This window comes from Scatophagus argus, chromosome 11 (assembly GCF_020382885.2).
Source record: "Scatophagus argus isolate fScaArg1 chromosome 11, fScaArg1.pri, whole genome shotgun sequence".
Taxonomy (NCBI): Eukaryota; Metazoa; Chordata; class Actinopteri; family Scatophagidae; genus Scatophagus; species Scatophagus argus.
Window position 1 is genome coordinate 9,807,791 of NC_058503.1, and position 21,120 is coordinate 9,828,910.

At 37.8% G+C, this 21,120-nt stretch overlaps 4 protein-coding genes across 7 annotated transcripts; 1 reads left to right on the forward strand and 3 right to left on the reverse strand.

Annotated features, from left to right (window-relative positions):
* Nucleotides 1-803: 803 nt before the first annotated feature.
* On the reverse strand, nt 804-4,015 carry si:ch211-214p13.8 (B- and T-lymphocyte attenuator). Its single transcript, XM_046404819.1, has 6 exons — nt 3,875-4,015; nt 2,461-2,790; nt 2,332-2,370; nt 2,115-2,252; nt 1,988-2,019; nt 804-1,655 (listed from the first exon to the last, which is right to left on the reverse strand). The coding sequence occupies exons 1-6, from the start codon at nt 3,960-3,962 to the stop codon at nt 1,332-1,334; spliced, it is 951 nt and encodes a 316-aa protein (XP_046260775.1). The 5' UTR covers nt 3,963-4,015; the 3' UTR covers nt 804-1,331.
* Nucleotides 4,016-5,648: 1,633 nt separating this feature from the next.
* Nucleotides 5,649-8,499, forward strand: si:ch211-214p13.7. The gene is made up of 4 exons (XM_046404850.1): nt 5,649-5,787; nt 6,817-6,836; nt 6,941-6,981; nt 7,301-8,499. Exons 1-4 carry the CDS (start codon nt 5,768-5,770, stop codon nt 7,589-7,591), a joined length of 372 nt encoding a protein of 123 aa, XP_046260806.1. The 5' UTR covers nt 5,649-5,767; the 3' UTR covers nt 7,592-8,499.
* Nucleotides 8,500-8,649: 150 nt separating this feature from the next.
* Nucleotides 8,650-12,636, reverse strand: LOC124067477 (cell surface glycoprotein CD200 receptor 1-B-like). 3 transcript variants are annotated; one of them, XM_046404848.1, is made up of 7 exons: nt 12,329-12,630; nt 11,253-11,312; nt 10,342-10,647; nt 9,459-9,722; nt 9,196-9,289; nt 9,065-9,097; nt 8,838-8,977 (listed from the first exon to the last, which is right to left on the reverse strand). In XM_046404848.1, the coding sequence occupies exons 1-6, from the start codon at nt 12,396-12,398 to the stop codon at nt 9,073-9,075; spliced, it is 819 nt and encodes a 272-aa protein (XP_046260804.1). In that variant the 5' UTR covers nt 12,399-12,630; the 3' UTR covers nt 8,838-8,977; nt 9,065-9,072. The 3 variants fall into 3 exon arrangements, with proteins under 3 accessions (XP_046260803.1, XP_046260805.1, XP_046260804.1); XM_046404847.1 differs by lacking the exon at nt 9,196-9,289 and having other exon boundaries at nt 8,650-8,977; nt 12,329-12,634; XM_046404849.1 differs by lacking the exons at nt 9,196-9,289; nt 11,253-11,312 and having other exon boundaries at nt 8,650-8,977; nt 12,329-12,636.
* A 2,806-nt stretch (nt 12,637-15,442) lies between these two features.
* Nucleotides 15,443-20,253, reverse strand: LOC124067527 (cell surface glycoprotein CD200 receptor 1-A-like). Of its 2 annotated transcripts, XM_046404943.1 has the most exons (7): nt 19,868-20,253; nt 18,751-18,810; nt 17,822-18,127; nt 16,919-17,182; nt 16,650-16,743; nt 16,508-16,550; nt 15,443-16,425 (listed from the first exon to the last, which is right to left on the reverse strand). In XM_046404943.1, the coding sequence occupies exons 1-7, from the start codon at nt 19,935-19,937 to the stop codon at nt 16,336-16,338; spliced, it is 927 nt and encodes a 308-aa protein (XP_046260899.1). In that variant the 5' UTR covers nt 19,938-20,253; the 3' UTR covers nt 15,443-16,335. The 2 variants fall into 2 exon arrangements, with proteins under 2 accessions (XP_046260899.1, XP_046260900.1); XM_046404944.1 differs by lacking the exon at nt 18,751-18,810 and having other exon boundaries at nt 19,868-20,168.
* Between the last annotated feature and the right edge of the window lie 867 nt (nt 20,254-21,120).

Below are 21,120 nucleotides of genomic sequence, written 5' to 3' on the forward strand. Positions count from 1 at the left end.
CCATTTTCCATCCAGATTAAAAAGCAGACCTGTTCAGAATACAATAGCGTGTACACAATTTATCTGACTTCGCCTTTTGCAAGTTTTCTGTGTTTCTTTTTGGATTGGCCTTTCATTTTATTGCTGGGTTTCATTGTTTTCCATGTTCTGTTAGCTGTCTTCCTTGTGTTTTCTGCTGACAGTTTTTCCAGTGCTCCCTGCATTTGGTGTATCACTGTTTCCTGTGTTCCCTGTGTTTGGTTTATTGAGTCATTTGTATAGTTCTGTTTATACCTTTTTTTCATGGTTTCCCAGCCGTCCTTTGCTTGCTCTAGTTTCTTCTTCATTATTTTTTACTATAGGTTTATTATTAAAGTTCCTTCAGTTCACCTTATCCTTTGTGGTTGTGTCTGCATTCTGGGTCAACTCTCCTTGAAACATTAGTTTGTTTTGTTTTTTTGCTTGTTTGTTTGTTTTTTTACTTTTCTGTGAATGCGTCATCATAAGAATGGTGACCACAAATCCAAGGTTTACTCTCACATATCTCGTGTTATTTAACTGGCTGAATATGCACCATCATAATGATGAGATCACTGGTTACTGGTACAGGATACATTGTGTAAATCTCATCTGTCTAAGCAGGGATGGGTCGCCGCAGATACATGATGGTGTAGAGATCTTTCAATACCCTCTTTAACTTCCTGCTCGTTTCGACTAAACCACACTGGTGTGGTTGATGGACCAGGTGCTGCTTTTTATCTGGTGACGGTGAAAAAACTCCGAGGTCTGTATGTGTAAATATGTTTGCTCTTAATAGCATAAAGTCAGTTTCTCAGGTAGTTTTATTTCACAAAAAAAGTTTTAGGATTAGCTGGCCAGAAGAATGAAAATTAAGAAAACATAAATACTAAGGAGAGCACATTCGAAGTCTTTCGAACAAAATGTTTCCAAAGTCACAGATCAGTCAAGGATTTTACTGCAAAACAAAGTTAAATTGCAACTACCAAATCAGACAGAAAAAAAACATAATAAGTGAGAGTGGGTCTGCATATAAATCTATTTTTTTTTTAATTTAACAAAACCTTTGGGGAACAAAGTTACATAAGTCAAAAAAAAAGTCCTCCAAGGTACATAAATGAAAAGGAAGGGAAAAGAGCTAAAATCATAACAGCAGATTAATAATAAAAGCATGCCTGGAACAAAGCTGACAGCGAGGGAATAAATCATACTGTGTATCTGTCTGACCACAAGCCTCCGTTCCACCTTCTCTGCAGTGTGGTTGATTGTGAAACATCTCTGTCTTCCATGACACCACCATCTACTTTTCCATACGTGTGTTCATCTGCATGCATCTATGACAAATCAGAAATGCTCAGGATGGCAGCATATTCCGCTTTTCTGTTTTGATCAGTTATAGTATGTCGTTCTCTGACAGATATCCCACGCTGCCGGTGGTCGATGACAGCATACACTGCATGGTCTGACACTTGACTTTCATCTGCTGTGTTTGCCACAGCAGGCTGGTTTCCACTGGTCGTCGGAGCCAGTTGTGTTGGGGGTCTTTCTACAGTACTTGGAGAGTAGATGTCATTCTTAAAAGAGAGGTGGGTTTGCAGGAAAAGAGTGGAGGGAGCACTCGCCTTGGGCAGGTCAGGTATCATATGAGTGGACATTTCCTAAAAAAACAGGACAAGATCAAATAAGCCAGTGAAATACTTTTGCTTGACATCATTGTGACTCTGTTAAAGGAATAATTAGACATTTTGGCAAATTTAGCCAAATTTTGTAAAATTTGCATTCTTGCCAAAAATTAAATGAAGACTGATACTATGCTAATATCTGTAAGCTAAATTTGATGCTAAAATCCAACACTAAACTTGCCAGCCTGGCTCCATCCAAAGGCAGCATCACATTTATCTCACAGACGTTAGAGTGGTATCTATTTTATCATCTAACTCTCGGCAAGATCATAACCGTTCTTCAAATTAGCAACACTGCATCACATTACCTGTCTTTTTGTCTGATTGTAGATCATTATTCCTGTAAAGAAGGTCACCAAAAAAAATGTTTTTTATTAGATAACGAGAAATATTGTCACAGTAATTCAAACTGTGTATTCATATTATTGCTCTTACGTTTCTTGCCATGAAAACTCAGTAGGGTTAATATTATCAGCGAGGCAACCAGAAGAGCTATGCCAGCAAAGATGGAGAAGTACGGCAGCCAGGAAACAGGTTCATCACCAGCAACACTTGATAACTCTTCTGCAAAAACTGGTCCAGATCAGATCAGAAGTCAGAGTCTTTGTCCAATAAAAGTTAGCTGTACAGTTTAACAAATATAAGTTCTTACCTGCGTTAATGTCTGGGTTTTGAGCGCCCTGGTTTAAGTCTGTACATTGACAGGAAAATTCAAAAATTAACACTTGAAATTAGATATCTTATAACAACATTTGAGCTCTGAGAGATACAAACTGCCTACCTGACACTGAGATGTTGATGCTGTGGCTCACATGCTCATATTTGTATCCTTTTAAATAACACCTGTACAGGCCACTATCATAAATGGAAATCTGGTTGAAAGTCAAAAATGAAATCAGTTCATCCTTCACACGTCCGTCAGTCTGTCTGGTTTCTACATTCTCTGTATAATTAATCTGTTCACATTTGTCAAGCATTTTACACCAGGTGACGTTTAATGATTCTCCACAGTGTTTTACGGGGCATTTGACAGTCAGACTTTGTCGTGGGGTGACTTTCCATGTCGTACCACTTTTTACCATCAGTGCAACTTCACATGAAGGAAGCCAGTCTGAAATTAAAAAGAGAAAAAACTGTCAAAACCCATCTTTAGTTTTGCCTTGAATCATTCAAATGAGATTAAACATCCTTATTGTGTCAGAAGAATGTCTCAGTAATACAGCAAATTCTGACAAATACATCTGATTAATCCTTTAATGCAAGGTATGTGGTCACATGTTTAAAATACATTAAAACTATTCAAAACATTACATAATTTGTATGATTAAAACCATGACATCATTACTAATTTAATCTCAGTATGAACACTGCTTCTCAGTTTGCACAATTTTTTCAGTTTTGTTACTATGAAGTGTTTCCACACTCCCCTGACAGACAAAGTTGTTGCCACCTATTGCCAAACCTGCCACCTTCTTCCTTTGTGCTTACACATTACACTGAAATCTCCAAGATGTCATTTAATCTGTTGCTGCCTTCTCTTGTACATTGAGATCATGTCATTATTTCTACCTTTTTATTATTTTACTTTTTTCTTTGTAACAACCCATATATTACAGAGTAAATATTTTGTACATAAAGTGTACCTTACCTGATACCTAAAGCGGAAAAGTACAAGGAAGTAACAGAATAACAATCTGCATTTAGGGATATCTAGTGTGAGTGCTCTTTTAATTGACAAGCACATATTAATTAACCACAGAGTCCATACTACAGACCGGTAGGTTTAGCCTACACATTCTGACAATAAAAAAAGGGGTGAACAAGGGTTGATTTTATTTTATAGTACTCTTACCTAAATTTTAAATTGCAGTATATTATGTAAGCTTTTCCCCACATTTCCAATGTCCTGATCATACTGTCACCAAAGTGACACCCATCACCCACCATAAAACAGTAAAACTTTTCTGTGTTAAATCAATAGCTCGCCACAGAAGTTGTGTCTTCTTCCTTTATGCTTAGACACACTATAGGTGCCCAGTACAAGTGCATTTTATTTAAACCTCATGGATACTAATTACACTGCTGTTACCTAAAGCTTTACTGTTCTCTCTTGACAGCCTCCTGACTCTAATTCAGAATGTTCCCTCGTGCTCTCTAGATAGTCTTATCACAAGACAATAGAGTGGTAAGCTCACCTTGATCTCTTATTCCGTAGATGCAGACAAATGCGAAACAATAAAGCAGCAGATAGGTGTATGGCAGTCTATCCCTTAGGCTGGACATGGTTGTCACCTGAGAATGTGCAGATTATCTCACACTGTGGCTGCTGCAGATGGCTTATTTTACTTGTCACAAATTCACCACTTCCTGAACTCACACACACACTCAAAGACCATCCTGTACACGTATGTATTTCCATATGTCATGAAATAACACAGTGTGCAATGCACTCTCACTTGAAAACTGCAGGTTGTGTGTTATTTTTGCACTTTTCAGATGTAATACAAAATAGCAGCCCAGCAGGGAGCTGTGACATCCTGGCCTCAAAGCTAGACTAATGCCTTAGCTGAATGCCATTCCAGTGACAGGCATGCTAGTGAACGGCTTAGTCAGCAGTGAGCACTAAAGGCTGCCTAAATGTTCTCATCATCTTTATGAAATAATGAGATGCTTGCTTGCTTCTCTTATCCAATCTGTGCAAATTTCTGCAGCAGCTGCAGATGAAGAAATAAGCTGATGTCTGCCAGAGTTCAATCACAAGCAGCTGCTGTGGTTTGGAAACACAGTTTCAAAAACAGTTTTATAAAAGAAGAAAATATAAATGATTTGTTTTCATCACAGGTGTAGATGATGGGCCGATGTGGACGTATTGCAGGATCTTGTTTGTTCTTGGTAGACATGTGGTGAAACTGCTCAGAGCAAAAAGGTTCTCGTTTCTTTAGTGGTATGTGAATCATCCAGAGTGAACCAACAGCGCCCTCTAGTGGACAACATGACACAGTGTAGTGCATATGAATATGTGAATGTGTCTAGAATGGATGAATATACATCCATCCATCCATCTATTTTCTATGCCGCTTATCCATCAGGGTCGCAGGGGGGCTGGAGCCTATCCCAACTAACTACGGGGGCAATATAGAGTAGCCAATTACCCTAATGTGCATGTTTCTGGGATTGTGGGAGAAGAGAGGAGAGAGAGAACCCGGAGAAAACCCACACAGGCACTGGGAGAACATGCAAACTCCACACAGAAGGGCCCAGACAGTTGATAAATATACAAGTTAAGTTATTATTTAACTGCTTAAATGATGAAAAGGTTCCAGTGGATCATGTTCAGTCTGATTTGCTTTTATTAGACTGACTTACTGCACTTCAGTCAAATCAGAGTAATATATCTGCATAATCATTACATCTATGAAGGTCTACATTCAGTTTTAACAGACACAGCTTGTTAAATAAACTATACTTTCGGCTGAAAAAAGGTCAGTGACTTCCTCATATTTATCATAAAAAAAAAAAAAATTTGCACAGTCATGCAAATTATACAATACAGTGACAAGAGACATTACTGTCTAAGCCCATCTAGGCTCACCTAGACATTCACCCCCCGCGGGATTTACTTTCAGTGATACACATGTTTTTTTGTCTGCCACCAGACGTCTGCCACTATTTGAACTTGACAAACAGATCACCAACAGATTTTCTTTTTGTTTAGTTTCTTTTAGTAAAAATTGCACTTTGTACGTGGGTGTATGTGTGTGTGTGTGTGTGTGTGTGTGTGTGTGTGTGTGTTTGTGTGTGTGTGCCTGCATTCACAGGAAATCAGAATAGCACAGAAAGCCCACTGTATAATCTCTCTCTCTCCCTCCCTCTCTCTCTCTCTCTCTCTCTCTGTCTCTCTCTCTCTCCCACCCTCTCTCTCTCTCTCTCTCTCTCTCTCTCTCTCTCTCACTCACTCAGATACAGCAGGAGAGAGAGATCAGTGAGATCTGTGTGTCAAGCTTAGGTTTGTTCTTTAGAAGCCAAGCACTGGTACCTGCCACCTGCTGACTGATGGAGTGTGAACATTGAGACTCTGTGGGTACATCATGGGAAACTGCACTTCAGGGTAAGTATTCATGCTTAGACTGACATAGTAGAGGACACACAAATGTTTCAGCATGCGATAGTAGTCCATTGCACTAGTGATTTATAGTTTAATATAACATCTGTAAATATCATTTGTAAATTATAGTTTCCGCCTACACTGGATGCACATTAAAGCACATATCCATCTGTATAGTATGTTCATAGTACTTAGAAACACTGTATATTATGACAACTACCTGTATATCATGTTTATAATATACCTGTAGCATAGACACCTGTACATACCCTGTACATACTGTAAATTACTGTATACCTGGCACTTACTGCTTATTGCACTTCTGGTTAGATGCCAAACTGCGTTTTGTTGCATTGTACTTGTACATGTGTAATGACAATAAAGTTGAATCTAATCTAATCTAATCTAATCTAATCTAGTAACACGTTAAAACTTTTCTGAAACTGCCACATAAACTAGAAAAAAATATATAAATACATATATATATTTCACTGAAAGAATGAAAGAATGCTGCTTTTCTGTGTGGTAGCAAGCAGCTTCTGCATTTGCATTAACAAGGAAATTGTAGATAGTGGTACTGGCTAAGAATAGACTTGGTTTCCTTCAGTGTGACTGTCAACAACAAAATGAACATTCAGAACTGGCTACGTTGCTGTGCAATGCGTGCACACTTTTGTTAGGACATAATGTGAAATGTTGACCTAGAAGCAAAATTCCACGTCCTGTGCTGTTTGCCACTGGCAGTTGGACATAAACAGATGTGGGGTGTAAGCATATGCAAAGTGTTTTCCTGTTGCACCACATACTGTTATCTGTTAAGCTGTGAAGGAAACACTGCTGTGGTTAAACCTTGAAAAGCTGTTCACATATTAGCTGGTGATCTTTTATGATTTCATTATGACTTATAATTCTTATAGTACAGTTTTATACTATCTTATAGTTTTTCATTTCAGTCCCAGTGTAAATTTAGTTGTTGCGTGTGATCATTTTGTCCTTATTATTTTCTCATCATTTCAATTTGTTCTACTTTAGGAAAAGGAAGAAACTGGAAGGTAAAACAACACTTTCAATAAAAATGAAGAACATTTTGTTTACATAGTAGATCAAAACTTTACACAGTTTCGCTACATTTTATATATTTCCAATTTCTTCTCAGGGAATTCTGGACCAGATGTCAAAAGCAGCACAGATAAGAAGGTACACCCACCCATATCAATGTTGAGTCTGTTTTTGTTGAGCATATACAATGTATTGAGAGTTAGCAGCCCCAGCTTTTCACAGGACATTGTGTGCTTCTATGGTTTTATGACAGCTCACCGAAGAGCGCTGCCTCATTGGGTTTGCACAGTGTGACCATTAGTGTGAGGGTTGGTGTAAAAACACAGTGACACCATTTATTTCATTTGCAGGAAGTAGCAGTAACCTAGTATGAAAAAGTAGAATAAGTTATGTGTGGCATATGTTCAAGATTGATGAATTCCCATCTCACGCTGTGTATTATTGTGTCTCACGACAGCCTAAGGAGGATGTAACGTATGCCTCTATTGACCACGGCACAGCCCAAGGATCACGAAGAACCAGAGCTACAACTGACGATGACTGTGACTATGCAACAGTTAAAGTCCCAGCAGATGACTGTGACTATGCAACAGTTAAAATCCCAGCAGATGACTGTGGCTATGCAACAGTTAAAGTCCCAGCAGATGACTGTGGCTATGCAACAGTTAAAGTCCCAGCAGCTCTTCGGCCTGAGTCTGAGTGCTCATCTAAAGATGAATGTGAGGATGATTATGTACTCATGGGATAAAAAGAAACAAGAGGAAGATGGTGTTCTGGCTTGTGAAAGATGGCGATATTGGTGATCACAAACATGAAAAAGTGTCTAATATTTATAATGACAGCTAAGAACTTGTTTACAGTGAAACTGCCACTGTTAAACTGTTAATTAAGTCTCAGTGTTCAATGAAGAAACTGTGACAAAAGGAAAAAACAACAACAACAACAAAAGTCTACAATCAACAGCAGCTGACTGTGGAAACAAAGAGGTCCATGATGTTTCTCTCCACTTTTGAGGTAACCTCAAACCCGAGCACAACTGTGATGTTCCTTCCTTAAAAACAAACCTTCTTCACATTTGACCTCTTCAAAGAGGAAACACGACCGCAAGACGAGAATATGCAGCACTTTGCTCCGCTGATTCCTGATTTCAGCAGTACAGAACATCTTCAAGAACGGCTACATCAATCCAGTAGCCTCTGACACACACCAGAGGAGTTATACCATGGCTTGAATGACTTTTGTTTAACATTTTCTAAACAAATCTTATTGCATAAATTTTGTTTGTGGAAAAGGGAGTCAACAGAACTGTTGTACTGTGTCTACAATAGTTTCCTGATATGTTAGTCCAACAAAACTGAACACTGTGTCACAAATTTATGCAGTTCCAAGCAGCTTTATTGTGTGTTGCACGTTTACACTGGAGAGGTGACAATATTAAGTACACTCATAGCCCACAGTATGCAGACTATGCAGAACATACAGCTGAATTTTGAGTGTTATGTGAATGTATACTATTCACCCTCTATGCAGTGCACAAAAGAAAACCACTTCACAGCTGAAAAAACAAGAAGAAAAGAAACTGTGAGTGGTGGTGAAACTGCTTCAAGGAAGTATTAAATCTTTGGAAAAACATTAAAGTTTAATTGGCTAAATAGATTTCCAGTGTTGCAGTTTAATTGCATTTTTTTTTCATTTGCTGCCTTCCTCACACTAAAACATACTTGGATGTTTATGACATAGAAGCTACAAACTATAAGGAACTATATAGAATTTAAATCTTTAATATATTGCCTGTGTATGGCTTGATGTTGTTATTATTTTGACAGTATACATTTTTGTTTGCAGAAAGATGTTCAAAGTTGGTGATTTCAGTGGATTATTTTCAGCTTTCAAAGGCTGTATATGTTTTTTCCCCACATAAAAGAAAAAAACAAACAAACATACAAATATGTAAACCTAACCGTTTGGCAGTTCAAGATGTAAGTACATATTATTAACATTATTCATACATTTAAGACAGTGATCCAGCTCAAATTCTTGTGGAGACCATGTTCTGGTATCCACCAGGAGATGACAGGATGGTCTCTTAGCCACTGTGAGGGTAGAGAGGCTGCACTTGTTCTTCGTCCTTTCTCTGAAAAGCACACAGAGGTGAACAAAAAACACAACAACATGCAGTAAAAGACACAGAAATCTAAACTGTAATGTTACAGTCAGATACCTGCAGGGTTAGGCGTCAGACTGTTGGCATCGCCTGGCAAAAGGTGAACATACAAACCAGTTCAGTGACTCAGTAAAGAAATTTGCAGATATTCATATCAGTATTTCATTTGTCATTATATGTTTTTTTACCTAAATGTCAGTGTCTTTTGTGATAAAAGAAAAATTCCTGTGAACATCACTAAGATTACCACAAGAATGCGCAGCCAAAAATGAAAACCATAACCTGTTGTGAGAGAATGAAGTTTAAAGATGTTAGAAATCTGTTGCACAGCAATGCTCCATATCTCTTCTATTTATTATCATAATATAAGTAAAGTAAATGTTTATTCAAACATAAAACAAATATTTTACATAATACATTATATGAGCAATCCTTTCTGCAAAGCCCTGACCTTTTCTGAAGTCCGGTACCAAAACTTTATCTTCTCTCCAGTAAGGGTGCCTGAAAGCACAGCTCAGATTTTTTGTATCCATTCCCCCAAGAAGCTCCAGACGACTTTCTACTGTAAAAAATCCATTTGAGTCAAGCAGCGTTTCCGAAGAGTTTCCCGTACGACTCCAGCTGATGTTGGCAGCAGGTTTTCCTTTGTCAGCTCTGCACACTGCCACTATCTTCTTGTCCTTACGCTCTAACCAGGCTGATATAGTGGGAGGAACTGAGGTAGGGAAGACAAAACAGGAGACAGATTAGACTCACCAGATACTTCAGCCTGCCATTTTAAAATCGGAAAAAAAAAATATTTGCAGTATTTCTTATATTGACTATAAAATAGGTCAAAATGAAGACTGTTGACAGTAAGTTTGGTGCATTATGAAGAGTAACAGAGACACTCTGCCTCGAGACTTAGAGATATAATTGTAATTGTATAAATCATTATAATGAGAAACTTTCACAATTATTAGACTTATCTCAAAAGTTACAACTTAGTATCTCAAAATAATGAGATACTAAGTCATTGTTTTTCACAGGGTATGTCATTATATTCACTAACAAGATCCTTTTTCTCAAGGATTCAAGGATTCAAGGAACTTTATTGTCATACCAGTTCACATTCACATGTTTATGGTACGAAATTAGGACTCAGGTCCCGGAAGCAATAAGTAGAATATAAAAATATAAAAGTACGAGGTAAAAAGTTGAATAAAATAGAAATATAAGCTAAATAACCCTAACCCTTTTGGGTCTGAGATGGATGAACTGATCCGTTTGAAAAGCTCACTTTATTACTACATGGTCTTTTCAGTCATTTATGCCTGTGAGGAGAAAAGTCCTACCTGTGATTGCCACGTTGATCTCATAACTTTCACTTCCTCCTGAGTAAACTGTTTCACACTTATAGATCCCCTCATCTTCATTTGAGATTTTTGGGATGTGCAGGTATGACTGAGACCTGGATGTGTTTCGAAGGGATTTGCCATCATTGCAGGAGTCTTCTTTTCGGTTCTCATTGCTAAAACCAATCCTACAATCTCTGGATTTCAAGTTTATTGTGCATATAACAAACATGATCTCACTCCACGTCTTATTGCTGCATGTCAGGTTAACGTCACTCCCCAAGTTGAAAGCTGAATGTCTGACAACTGAGCAAAAGAAGAGAATAAATGTGTTACTTTTGCACATACTGGTGCAGTGATTATGCTGATTACACACACGTCCTGAAATACAGAGAAAACATTCAGTTCTGCTTGGACAAGTGAGAAAAATGAAATGAAATAAAATTAACTAACTAAATTAAGCAGGTAACAAAGATATGACTTTAGTTATGAAGCATAAAAACACTGATGCAAAATTAAGTGAGAAAAATGAAATTGTTACACATGTACCATGTAACACAATATGACTTTAGTAAGAAACCATAAAAACAGTGAGATAAAATCATCATCTGCCTTATGTTTATTATTTTTTATTTATTATTTAAATTTTATTTAAAATAAATGATCTTTTAAAAGAAAAGTTTACCAAAAATGCAAGGCTGGCAAACACGTCAGTCTAAGATGTACTTTTCAAGAAAAGTTTTGCAATTAAAAGTGGGCAAGTGGACATAAATTTAATGTCAAACTTCAAATGAAAAGTGATATATACAAAAATTATATATATATATATATATATATATTATATATAAAATATTTAAGGTTTCACTGTTTTTACAAAGTAACCAGAGAGGAAAAGGGGAAAATAAGTTTACCGATAATTTTAATAGGAGGAGGAGAAGTGCTGGGGCTCACAGAGGTGCTTTGATTAGTTCCTATGAGAGATGGAGGTGGATGTTGAGAACAAGAAAGCAGCAGTTAGTGATTTTTGACAGAAGCTCATCAGCAGAGCAGCAGTCAGAGTGGTTTATCTGTTATTCGTTGTTTAGTTCATTTGAGCGTGAAGATGTAAAGGGATGCAATAAAAACTGGTCTGACATGACCAGCAGCAGGGGTAAACACAGACTGTGTTCTGAGCTTTGGCAAGATAAAAAACTCAGCTGGAGGGAGGAAATCACTGACGGTAAAACTAAAACATATAATATAGAAATTTTCTTCTTCCATTTACTTTTCACACTGTTAAAGGAGCACATGTCATCAGCACTGTGGCTTAAGTGAGTCAAAAAATTCACCCCTGAAATTTACTGCTGAGTGTAGTCGCGGTCTGAGTCTTGTTTACTTCTCACATGTGTTAGCAAAGCGACATCCATGAGGTGGGATGCCAAAACCAAAAGTATCACCCCCACCCTTCAGGGGAGGAAGTGGAGGAAAAGCTGCAACTTAATGCTACCCTGAACTGAAATCATGATTTCCACTTCAGAAGTAAGTGGCAGCACACTGCTTGTTCATTCAGAGAATGTGGGGCATCCTTACATATGTCTGTTATGGAACAGTTTACAGCCTTCAGCTTCTGCGTTACCCCACCTCCATGCATGTTCTTTCCACTGCCTGTCTACACTGAATCACACCCTGACAGTCACAGAGAGGCTAACCACATACATTTACAGTTTACTACTCATCCTACTATCACACATTACATCGTAATGAATTTTATTATAATGACTCCTTGATATTTGAAATACACTACATGTTAGCTATATATTCACACATTTCTATGGTATAAAAATGACTAAATTTGTAGCTGTAGCTGTATACAGTGTTCTTTAGTGAACATAACAAACACGTATGTACCTAATAATTATATCTTACCAAGGAACAACATATATGTATGAACAATATATGAAGCACAAGCATACCCACAGGTGAGACAAAAAGATGTTAATGTTCAAACCTGGATTCAGGCTCCACGCTTCAGGCAACAAGAGGACAAACGCGGCATAAATCCACATCACAGCCCTCATCTCCAGTTGTCTTCAGGTTCTTCAGTAAACAGGACTCTCACACCAGTGAGAGAAACATAAAGTCTTGTATTTATCTAAATTTTCAGACCTGAATGCTGCCAACAGTGATATGAAATGGGGCTGAATGATTTGATTGATTTATATATGGTGTATGGCGGTCTATCCCTTAGGTTGGACATGGTTGTCACCTGACAGCGTGCAGATAATCTTACATTGTGGCTGCTGCAGGGGCTTATTTTACTTGTGAGAAATGCACCACTTCCTGACCTCACACACACACACACACACACACACACACACACACACACACACACAGACAAACTCAAAGACCACATATGTGTTTCCATATGCCATGAAATAACAAAGTGTGCAATGCACACTCACATGAAAACTACATGTTGTGTGTTATCTTTACATACACTAACCCTAACTCATTTATACAGATGTAGGTCATTCTCATTACAAAATCTGAGGCACATTTTTCTCAGAGTCATTAAATGGGGAATGGGGAATCACCTGTTAGCAGCCCAGCAGGAAGCTGTGACAGCCTATTTTCAAAGTAACACTGAGGTTGAGTATCAATACCGTGAGTGATGAAAAGAAGATCCAGTCTATATGTTGTATATGTTTTCTGCACCAAATGTCTAAAGTAGCACAGATAAGAAGGTACACATGACCACATCAATGTTGAGTCTCTTTTTGTTGAGCATAACTCTTCATAGTTACCAATCCCAGCTTTTCATGGGACATCGGTGTGTTTCTGTGGTTTTATGACACTGAGCTCAGTGAGAGGTGCAGCCACATTGGATTTGCGTACTGTGACTATAAGTGTAAGGGTTGTAAAACAAGCTGTGGGGATGCTTATTTCATCTACAGGAAGTCATAACTACTAATCAGAATGAGCTGGTGGTCTAGCAGATAACATCGCAAACAACAGGAAGTATGTAATGGTTCTAAGAACTCGTTTGCAGTTCAACTGCAAAGTTTCCAGTGAAACTGTTGTGAAATCTTGATCTTCAATGAAGAAACTTCGACAAAATGATAAATAAATAAATACGCTTCTATAGTTGACAGCAGCTGTCTGCTGTCAACTATAGACAGCAGCCAGCTGTCTATATAGGCCAAGCCCTGTGATGTTTCTCTCCACTTTTGAGGTAACCTCAAACCTGATCACATTTGTAGTGTTCCTTTCTGAGGCCAACAAACCTTCATCATATTTGACCTCTTTAAAGAGGAAACACAGCCTCAGCAGCAGAATTTCCTGCTCTTATTCTGCCATGGCTGGATTCCTGAAGCATCACAATAGCATGTCATGTGAAATCACTTGCATCAAGTCGTACTGCAGGTTCTGAAAAAGTGACAAAATAGGTCACACTCAAAGCTGACAGTATGCGTCTGGGTTTTGAATGTGCCGTTGATAGATACTCTTCACCCACAATGAAGTGCACAAAGGAAATGGAGGATCAGTTTACAGTTGAGCTGAAAAAAGTGGAAATGAATTGTGGGTGGCGTATAAAAAAATGGTAAAACAAAAATAGGACATAGTACATATTGAATAGAATTAGTATGTAGTGTGAATTTTGGATATAGATGTGATGATTGAACTAGATGTATTTTTGAAAATCATGCAAAAAAGTTTTATCAGTTATATCTCCGCAGCAATATCTCCAAGCAGCAGACGCAGCAGAACCACCTTCTTAAAGCCACTGTGAGTCACTATGCTTTTCTTAATAGAGAAATTAGCCCTCAAAATTGGTGCGCTCGTTGTGTTACTTTCAGGTTTCAGTATATGCAAAAAAGTGGAAGAACTGCTGTTTGTTTTCCACCATGAAAGGAAACAAAGAGCCCTGTGACCAGTAAACAGGAGGTCAGAGAAAGTAGTTATCAGGTTGGCTAATGTGAGTGCATCTGCTGTCACCATGATTTCACCATGAACTGCTGCCAGCACTTTGTGACATTGCTACATTATCCCATTTTTGAATGTAATGTTTATATAACTGTGTCCACCACACAACCCCTATCTACCCCAACCCTCTATGTCTCTGAAAATGTTATGACTTATGAAATAAGTCATGGTAACAATCTGGGGGTTTTTTGTTTGTTTTGTTTTGTTTTGTTTTGTTTTTTCGGTTCAAATCTTCAATAAAGTTTTTTTGTGTTTTTCCGTGTGCCATTTTCTGTGGACAAGAATACACACACTTTTACTTTTGTTCTCAAACATTTTCACATCAAGGGCCCCTGAAGTGGCACAAAGTTCTCCATGGATCCCCATTTGATAAGATTTTGTCCCAGGATCCCCCATCTGATAAGAGTTCTACTTTTAGGTGTTTTAGTGGAGAATCTGTCAGAAACATGTGACCAAAATAACCAAAACAGTCATAGATTTTGTCATTGTGTTACATGGATGGATGAAATTATAGTAAAAATAAATTATTTCCCTTGTTGCTGGGGATCCCTGGAAACCCTTCAATGACCCCTGGGGTCCCTAGATCCCACTTTGAGAATAAATACTCTTTTCTGTTCAGTTAAATAATCAATGTGACGTTATTGCTGCTGCAGCCTTCAATTTATCAAGGTGAAAACTCCAGGAACATTGTGTGTTAGACCACTTGTCTGACAATTAGTCCAGCACACAGTACTACAGGTGGCCTAACAATAAATTTGCTCTGTAGTTTTAGTACAGAAAGTCTAAATCCCAGCTGTGTGTGAGTGTGGATTACTGGGAGGCATCTCTTAATGCCCACTATGAACAGGAGGAATTACATCAGGTAAAGCCAGTTTCACTCTACACAAGGGTGCCTGACTATTGTTTTAAGACGGACTTGAAACATTGCAATGGATTGTTTGAGTTATCCTAGATTTAGATACGTATTTTTAGCATTACTCAGACTTCTTAACTTGGACAGTGCCTGATGGTGATGATGAACTATGAGCTCCACCAGCAGAGGGCAGAACAGTGCCATTGTATAGTTTCTATTTCCTATGCCCATGACCAGTTTCTTAAGAAATGGGTATACAGTCATTGAGAGAGCACAGAGCCATGCTTCATGAGTCATCATTTATTTGGATGGTCTAATGCTGATAGTCATCAAACAGGTAACGGGAAGGGTGGATGTTCTGCCAAATATCAGCTAATTATTTCTACTGCATGTCTAAAAAGGATGTAATCAGTCATCTTGACATTTTGTCTTGTCATTTCAAGTGAAAAACATACAGTGAAAAACAAAAAAAAAGTCCTTTGTGGCACACAATTGTTACTGACACATAATCGGTACTAGAAACTTCAAATTCAGTCTAATAACTTGTTCTGGTGTACGTTTTTTTAGTGTTTTTTGAATCTGTATTTAGGTGTATTTTTAATACACACAGTTATAGTTACGCACTAATATATAAGAAAATTGAGACAGTTTCATCACTGAATCACACCTGTGTTTTCTACTCTTTAATGGACATAAGTCCATTAAAAGGTGAGGGTCTCTTTAAAGTAAATCTATAAATAAATGAGAGCAACAAAAAAAGATTTTTTGTGAATGAGAATCATCATCATCATCTTATAACTGCAGCATGTCTTTCACAACATCACAAGTCTTTAGTTCTGTTGGCTTGGCATGCTGCATCCAGCTGAAGAAGGTATTCTTTCCAGTTCAGCATTTCAGTGCATTTTTAGTGGTTATTAACGTTCTCCATGAGACCCACACACAGAGAGTAGTGGGTTGCTTGTACTGTGCATAGGAGCCAGTGGTGACATTAGGTACATCCCCTGTTCCATCCATCAAGACTGAATTAAAGCGAGAGGCTTCCCTCTCTTATCGGAAGTGTTTCATCTCACTCTCATTTCTCTTTACTATTTCACCATGTCTGAGTTTCACACAGCCTCCAGGTTCTCACAAAGAGCCATGTGCATCTAAATGTGTGAGTTTGATGCATGTGCAGGATTTTATGTGAACAAATCTGCAGAGGAGTTATAGATAGAGTTTACACGTTGAACATAGCTGGCGTAGGGCTCCACTTCCTCCACATCCTCTGTCTGAAAAGATGTGAACAAAACATCACAATGTGCTGTAAGATTCACAGAACTCTAAACTGCAGAGTTACAGGAAGATACCTACCGGTGCAGATTTGGACAGTGAGGTGTTGGATTGCTGACATCGCCTGGCAAAAGGTGGATCCACAAATAAGTTCAGTGACTCAACAAAAAGTGCTTGAAAGTAGTCACATTAGAATGTATTTTTGTCAAATCAAAATTCTTACCTATGCATTAGTTTCTTTTGGGCCAAAATTAAAATTCCTACCATAAACACAATGACTACCACAACAAAGGGGATGAACAGCAACGGATTATAACCTGCAATGAGACAGTGAAGAAAAAGGCTTTGTTAAAAATCTGCTGGACATCAATACTGCACATCACATCAGTTTACAGGGTTATAGTTACCACTGCCACATAAAACACCAAGTCATTGTTTGCCTCAAAAGAATAGATAAATAAAACAAAGCTATGCATTCTGCAAAGCCCTGACCTTTTCTGAATTCCGGTACCAAAACTTTATCTTCTCTCCAGTATGGGTGCCTGAAAGCACAGCTCAGATTTTTTGTATCCATTCCCCCAAGAAGCTCCAGACGACTTTCTACTGTAAAAAATCCATTTGAGTCAAGCAGCGTTTCCGAAGAGTTTCCCGTACGACTCCAGCTGATGTTGGCAGCAGGTTTTCCTTTGTCAGCTCTGCACACTGCCACTATCTTGTTGTCCTTACGCTCTAACCAGGCTGATATAGTGGGAGGAACTGAGGCAGGGAAGACAAAACAGGAGACAGATTAGACTCACCAGATACTTCAGCCTGCCATTTTAAAATGCTCAACCAAATCGGAAAAAAAATATTTGCAGTATTTCTTATATTGACTATAAAATAGGTCAAAATGAAGACTGTTGACAGTAAGTTTGGTGCATTATGAAGAGTAACAGAGACACTCTGCCTAGAGACTTATAGATATAATTGTAATTGTATAAATCATTATAATGAGAAACTTTCACAATTATTAGATTTATCTCAAAAGTTACAACTTAGTATCTCAAAATAATGAGATACTAAGTCTCTAGTACCATACTAAAAGATATTTTAAAATCTAGTAAAGCAACAAAACAAGTAAAACAAAAATGATCTGTAGTAATAGATGTTACTAGAGTGTGGACATTAGTCAGTGAATCTCTGGAAAAAAAAGATATAAATTATAATTATAGATATAATTGTAATTGTATAAATCATTATAATGAGAAACTTTCAAAATTATTATCTCAAAATAATGAGATACTGAGTCATTGTTTTTGTCATATCGACTAACAAGATCCCTTTTCTCCCCCAACATGTTGGGAAAAATGATCTTTCATACTAGGGGTAAGCAGAATTTGAGGAGAAAAGTCCTACCTGTGATTGCCACGTTGATCTCATAACTTTCACTTCCTCCTGAGTAAACTGATTCACACTTATAGATCCCCTCATCATCATTTGAGATTTTTGGGATGTGCAGGTATGACTGAGACCTGGATGTGTTTCGAAGGGATTTGCCATCATTGCAGGAGTCTTCTTTTTGGTTCTCATTGCTAAAACCAATCCTACAATCTCTGGATTTCAAGTTTATTGTCCATATAACAAAAATCATCTCACTCCACGTCTTATTGCTGCATGTCAGGTTAACGTCACTCCCCAAGTTGAAAGCTGAATGTCTGACAACTGAGCAAAAGAAGAGAATAAATGTGTTACTTTTGCACATACTGGTGCAGTGATTATGCTGATTACACACACGTCCTGAAATACAGAGAAAACATTCAGTTCTGCTTGGACAAGTGAGAAAAATGAAATGAAATAAAATTAACTAACTAAATTAAGCAGGTAACAAAGATATGACTTTAGTTATGAAGCATAAAAACACTGATGCAAAATTAAGTGAGAAAAATGAAATTGTTACACATGTACCATGTAACACAATATGACTTTAGTAAGAAACCATAAAAACAGTGAGATAAAATCATCATCTGCCTTATGTTTATTATTTTTTTATTTATTATTTAAATTTTATTTAAAATAAATGATCTTTTAAAACAAAAGTTTACCAAAGATGCAAGGCTGGCAAACACGTCAATCTAAGATGTACTTTTCAAGAAAAGTTTTGCAATTAAAAGTGGGCAAGTGGACATAAATTTAATGTCAAACTTCAAATGAAAAGTGATATATGCAAAAATTGTTGAGTTCAACTACCTTTCCGTTCACTAGTTTCACTTAATATTAACATGTTTATTTAAGGTTTCACTGTTTTTGCAAAGTAACCAGAGAGGAAAAGGGGAAAATAAGTTTACCGATAATTTTAATAGGAGGAGGAGAAGTGCTGGGGCTCACAGAGGTGCTTTGATTAGTTCCTATGAGAGATGGAGGTGGATGTTGAGAACAAGAAAGCAGCAGTTAGTGATTTTTGACAGAAGTTCATCAGCAGAGCAGCAGTCAGAGTGGTTTATCTGTTATTCGTTGTTTAGTTCATTTGAGCGTGAAGATGCAAAGGGATGCAATAAAAACTGGTCTGACATGACCAGCAGCAGGGGTAAACACAGACTGTGTTCTGAGCTTTGGCAAGATAGAAAACTCAGCTGGAGGGAGGAAATCACTGAAAAACTAAAACGTATAATAAAACATATAATACAGAAATTTTCTTCTTCCATTTACTTTTCACACTGTTAAAGAAGCACATGTCATCAGCACTGTGGCTTCAGTGAGTCAAAAAATTCACCCCTGAAATTTACTGCTGAGTGTAGTCGCGGTCTGAGTCTTGTTTACTTCTCACATGTGTTAGCAAAGCGACATCCATGAGGTGGGATGCCAAAACCAAAAGTATCACCCCCACCCTTCAGGGGAGGAAGTGGAGGAAAAGCTGCAACTTAATGCTACCCTGAACTGAAATCATGATTTCCACTTCAGAAGTGGCGGCACACTGCTTGTTCATTCAGAGAATGTGGGGCATCCTTACATATGTCTGTTATGGAACAGTTTACAGCCTTCAGCTTCTGCGTTACCCCACCTCCATGCATGTTCTTTCCACTGCCTGTCTACACTGAATCACACCCTGACAGTCACAGAGAGGCTAACCACATACATTTACAGTTTACTACTCATCCTATTATCACACATTACATCGTAATGAATTTTATTATAATGACTCTTTGATATTTGAAATACACTGCATGTTAGCTATATATTCACACAGCATATTTCTATATAGTAAGGTACCACAACTGACACATTTCTATGGTATAAAAATGACTAAATTTGTAGCTGTAGCTGTATACAGTGTTCTTTAGTGAACACAACAAACACGTATGTACCTAAAAATTATATCTTACCAAGGAACGACATATATGTATGAACAATATATGAAGCACAAACATACCCACAGGTGAGACAAAAAGATGTTAATGTTCAAACCTGGATTCAGGCTCCACGCTTCAGGCAACAAGAGGACAAACGCGGCATAAATCCACATCACAGCCCTCATCTCCAGTTGTCTTCAGGTTCTTCAGTAAACAGGACTCTCACACCAGTGAGAGAAACATAAAGCAAGAACAAATAACCTCAGGATGCAGCAGGTTCTTCACCCCATCCAGACAGACTGAAAATCATTGACACCCCTTATGTTAAAGATATATAAAAGACATGTGACTCACAAATCCCTCCCATCTTCTCTCTCTCTTCCCCCTCTCCAAAATGCTTTCCACCGAAACATCTGCCTTTTTCTCCCACACAGGATGACGTCTGATAAGTCAAGACGCCTGTTTCCTTTCTTGACAGTCACATGATCACTCTCTTTCAAGACATGAACATACAACCTAGGCAGCATTATAAACCAGACACATTGGAATTATTCACAGTGTACCTTTGTTTGAAATTGTTCATAAAATCCAACATGGCTTTAATCGTCAGATAGCCTCTCTCTATATGTGTTGCTGCCTGGGGTACACCTTGTTAAAACTAAGGTCAAAACTGTTAAAACTGCAAATTAGCAAATTCCACCTCATTGAAGGCTTTATTCAAAATGAGGTGGTCGTACTGATTATTTATGGGTATTCTGGAGGCTGTATAGTTGGAATCAAACTGTGAGACATTGAACTGCAAATCTTTATGCTGACAAAGTGTAATTTGACACAAGTGATTGGTTGTGATGGAATGTTGGTGTCAGCACATCTTACTCTTTCAAGGTGACACAATATAGAGTTGCATACATGTACTGTTTATGAAGTGTTTGTGCAGGCGTTATCACTTATAACAGTTTGCACATTGGAGATTGACTGACAACTAAATTTCTCGCGTATGCGGTTGTGACCTGCAAACTCTATGTGGAGTTTGTGGTTTATGAGCACATGCAATGAGACATCTTGATATTCATGGTTCCTTATAAGACCAGTTAAGGCGGATGAAGAACAAAAGCTCAGCTTTGCCTTGTCTGCACTCTAAACCACTTGTATGTCACAGAAAAAGTGTGCAATAGAACACGCAGTGCAGCTACACAATTTGTGAAATGTAGTACATAGAATATGAACACTGATATACAAACTGCTACAACTGGAAGACCTTGACTTAGTTGCAAATCCTCATAAGAACCACTGTTGATGGAATTTCTAAAGTAGTACTGACACTATGAGGAAGTAATTTTTGCAGAAATCTAGGTTATAACTAGGCAC

Coding starts and splice junctions, on each gene's coding strand:
- si:ch211-214p13.8 (XM_046404819.1), bottom strand. CDS start 3,962: ATGTCCAGCCTAAGGGATAGACTGCCATACACCTATCTGCTGCTTTAT. Junction 2,791..3,874: donor CTACGGAATAAGAGATCAAG/GTGAGCTTACCA, acceptor TTTTAATTTCAG/ACTGGCTTCCTTCATGTGAA. Junction 2,371..2,460: donor CATCAACATCTCAGTGTCAG/GTAGGCAGTTTG, acceptor GTCAATGTACAG/ACTTAAACCAGGGCGCTCAA.
- si:ch211-214p13.7 (XM_046404850.1), top strand. CDS start 5,768: ATGGGAAACTGCACTTCAGG. Junction 6,837..6,940: donor GAAAAGGAAGAAACTGGAAG/GTAAAACAACAC, acceptor ATTTCTTCTCAG/GGAATTCTGGACCAGATGTC. Junction 6,982..7,300: donor AAAGCAGCACAGATAAGAAG/GTACACCCACCC, acceptor GTCTCACGACAG/CCTAAGGAGGATGTAACGTA.
- LOC124067477 (XM_046404847.1), bottom strand. CDS start 12,398: ATGAGGGCTGTGATGTGGATTTATGCCGCGTTTGTCCTCTTGTTGCCT. Junction 11,313..12,328: donor AGCGTGGAGCCTGAATCCAG/GTTTGAACATTA, acceptor CATCTCTCATAG/GAACTAATCAAAGCACCTCT. Junction 8,978..9,064: donor TCTGACGCCTAACCCTGCAG/GTATCTGACTGT, acceptor TGTGCTTTTCAG/AGAAAGGACGAAGAACAAGT.
- LOC124067527 (XM_046404943.1), bottom strand. CDS start 19,937: ATGAGGGCTGTGATGTGGATTTATGCCGCGTTTGTCCTCTTGTTGCCT. Junction 18,811..19,867: donor AGCGTGGAGCCTGAATCCAG/GTTTGAACATTA, acceptor CATCTCTCATAG/GAACTAATCAAAGCACCTCT. Junction 16,551..16,649: donor CAAAAGAAACTAATGCATAG/GTAAGAATTTTG, acceptor ACCTTTTGCCAG/GCGATGTCAGCAATCCAACA.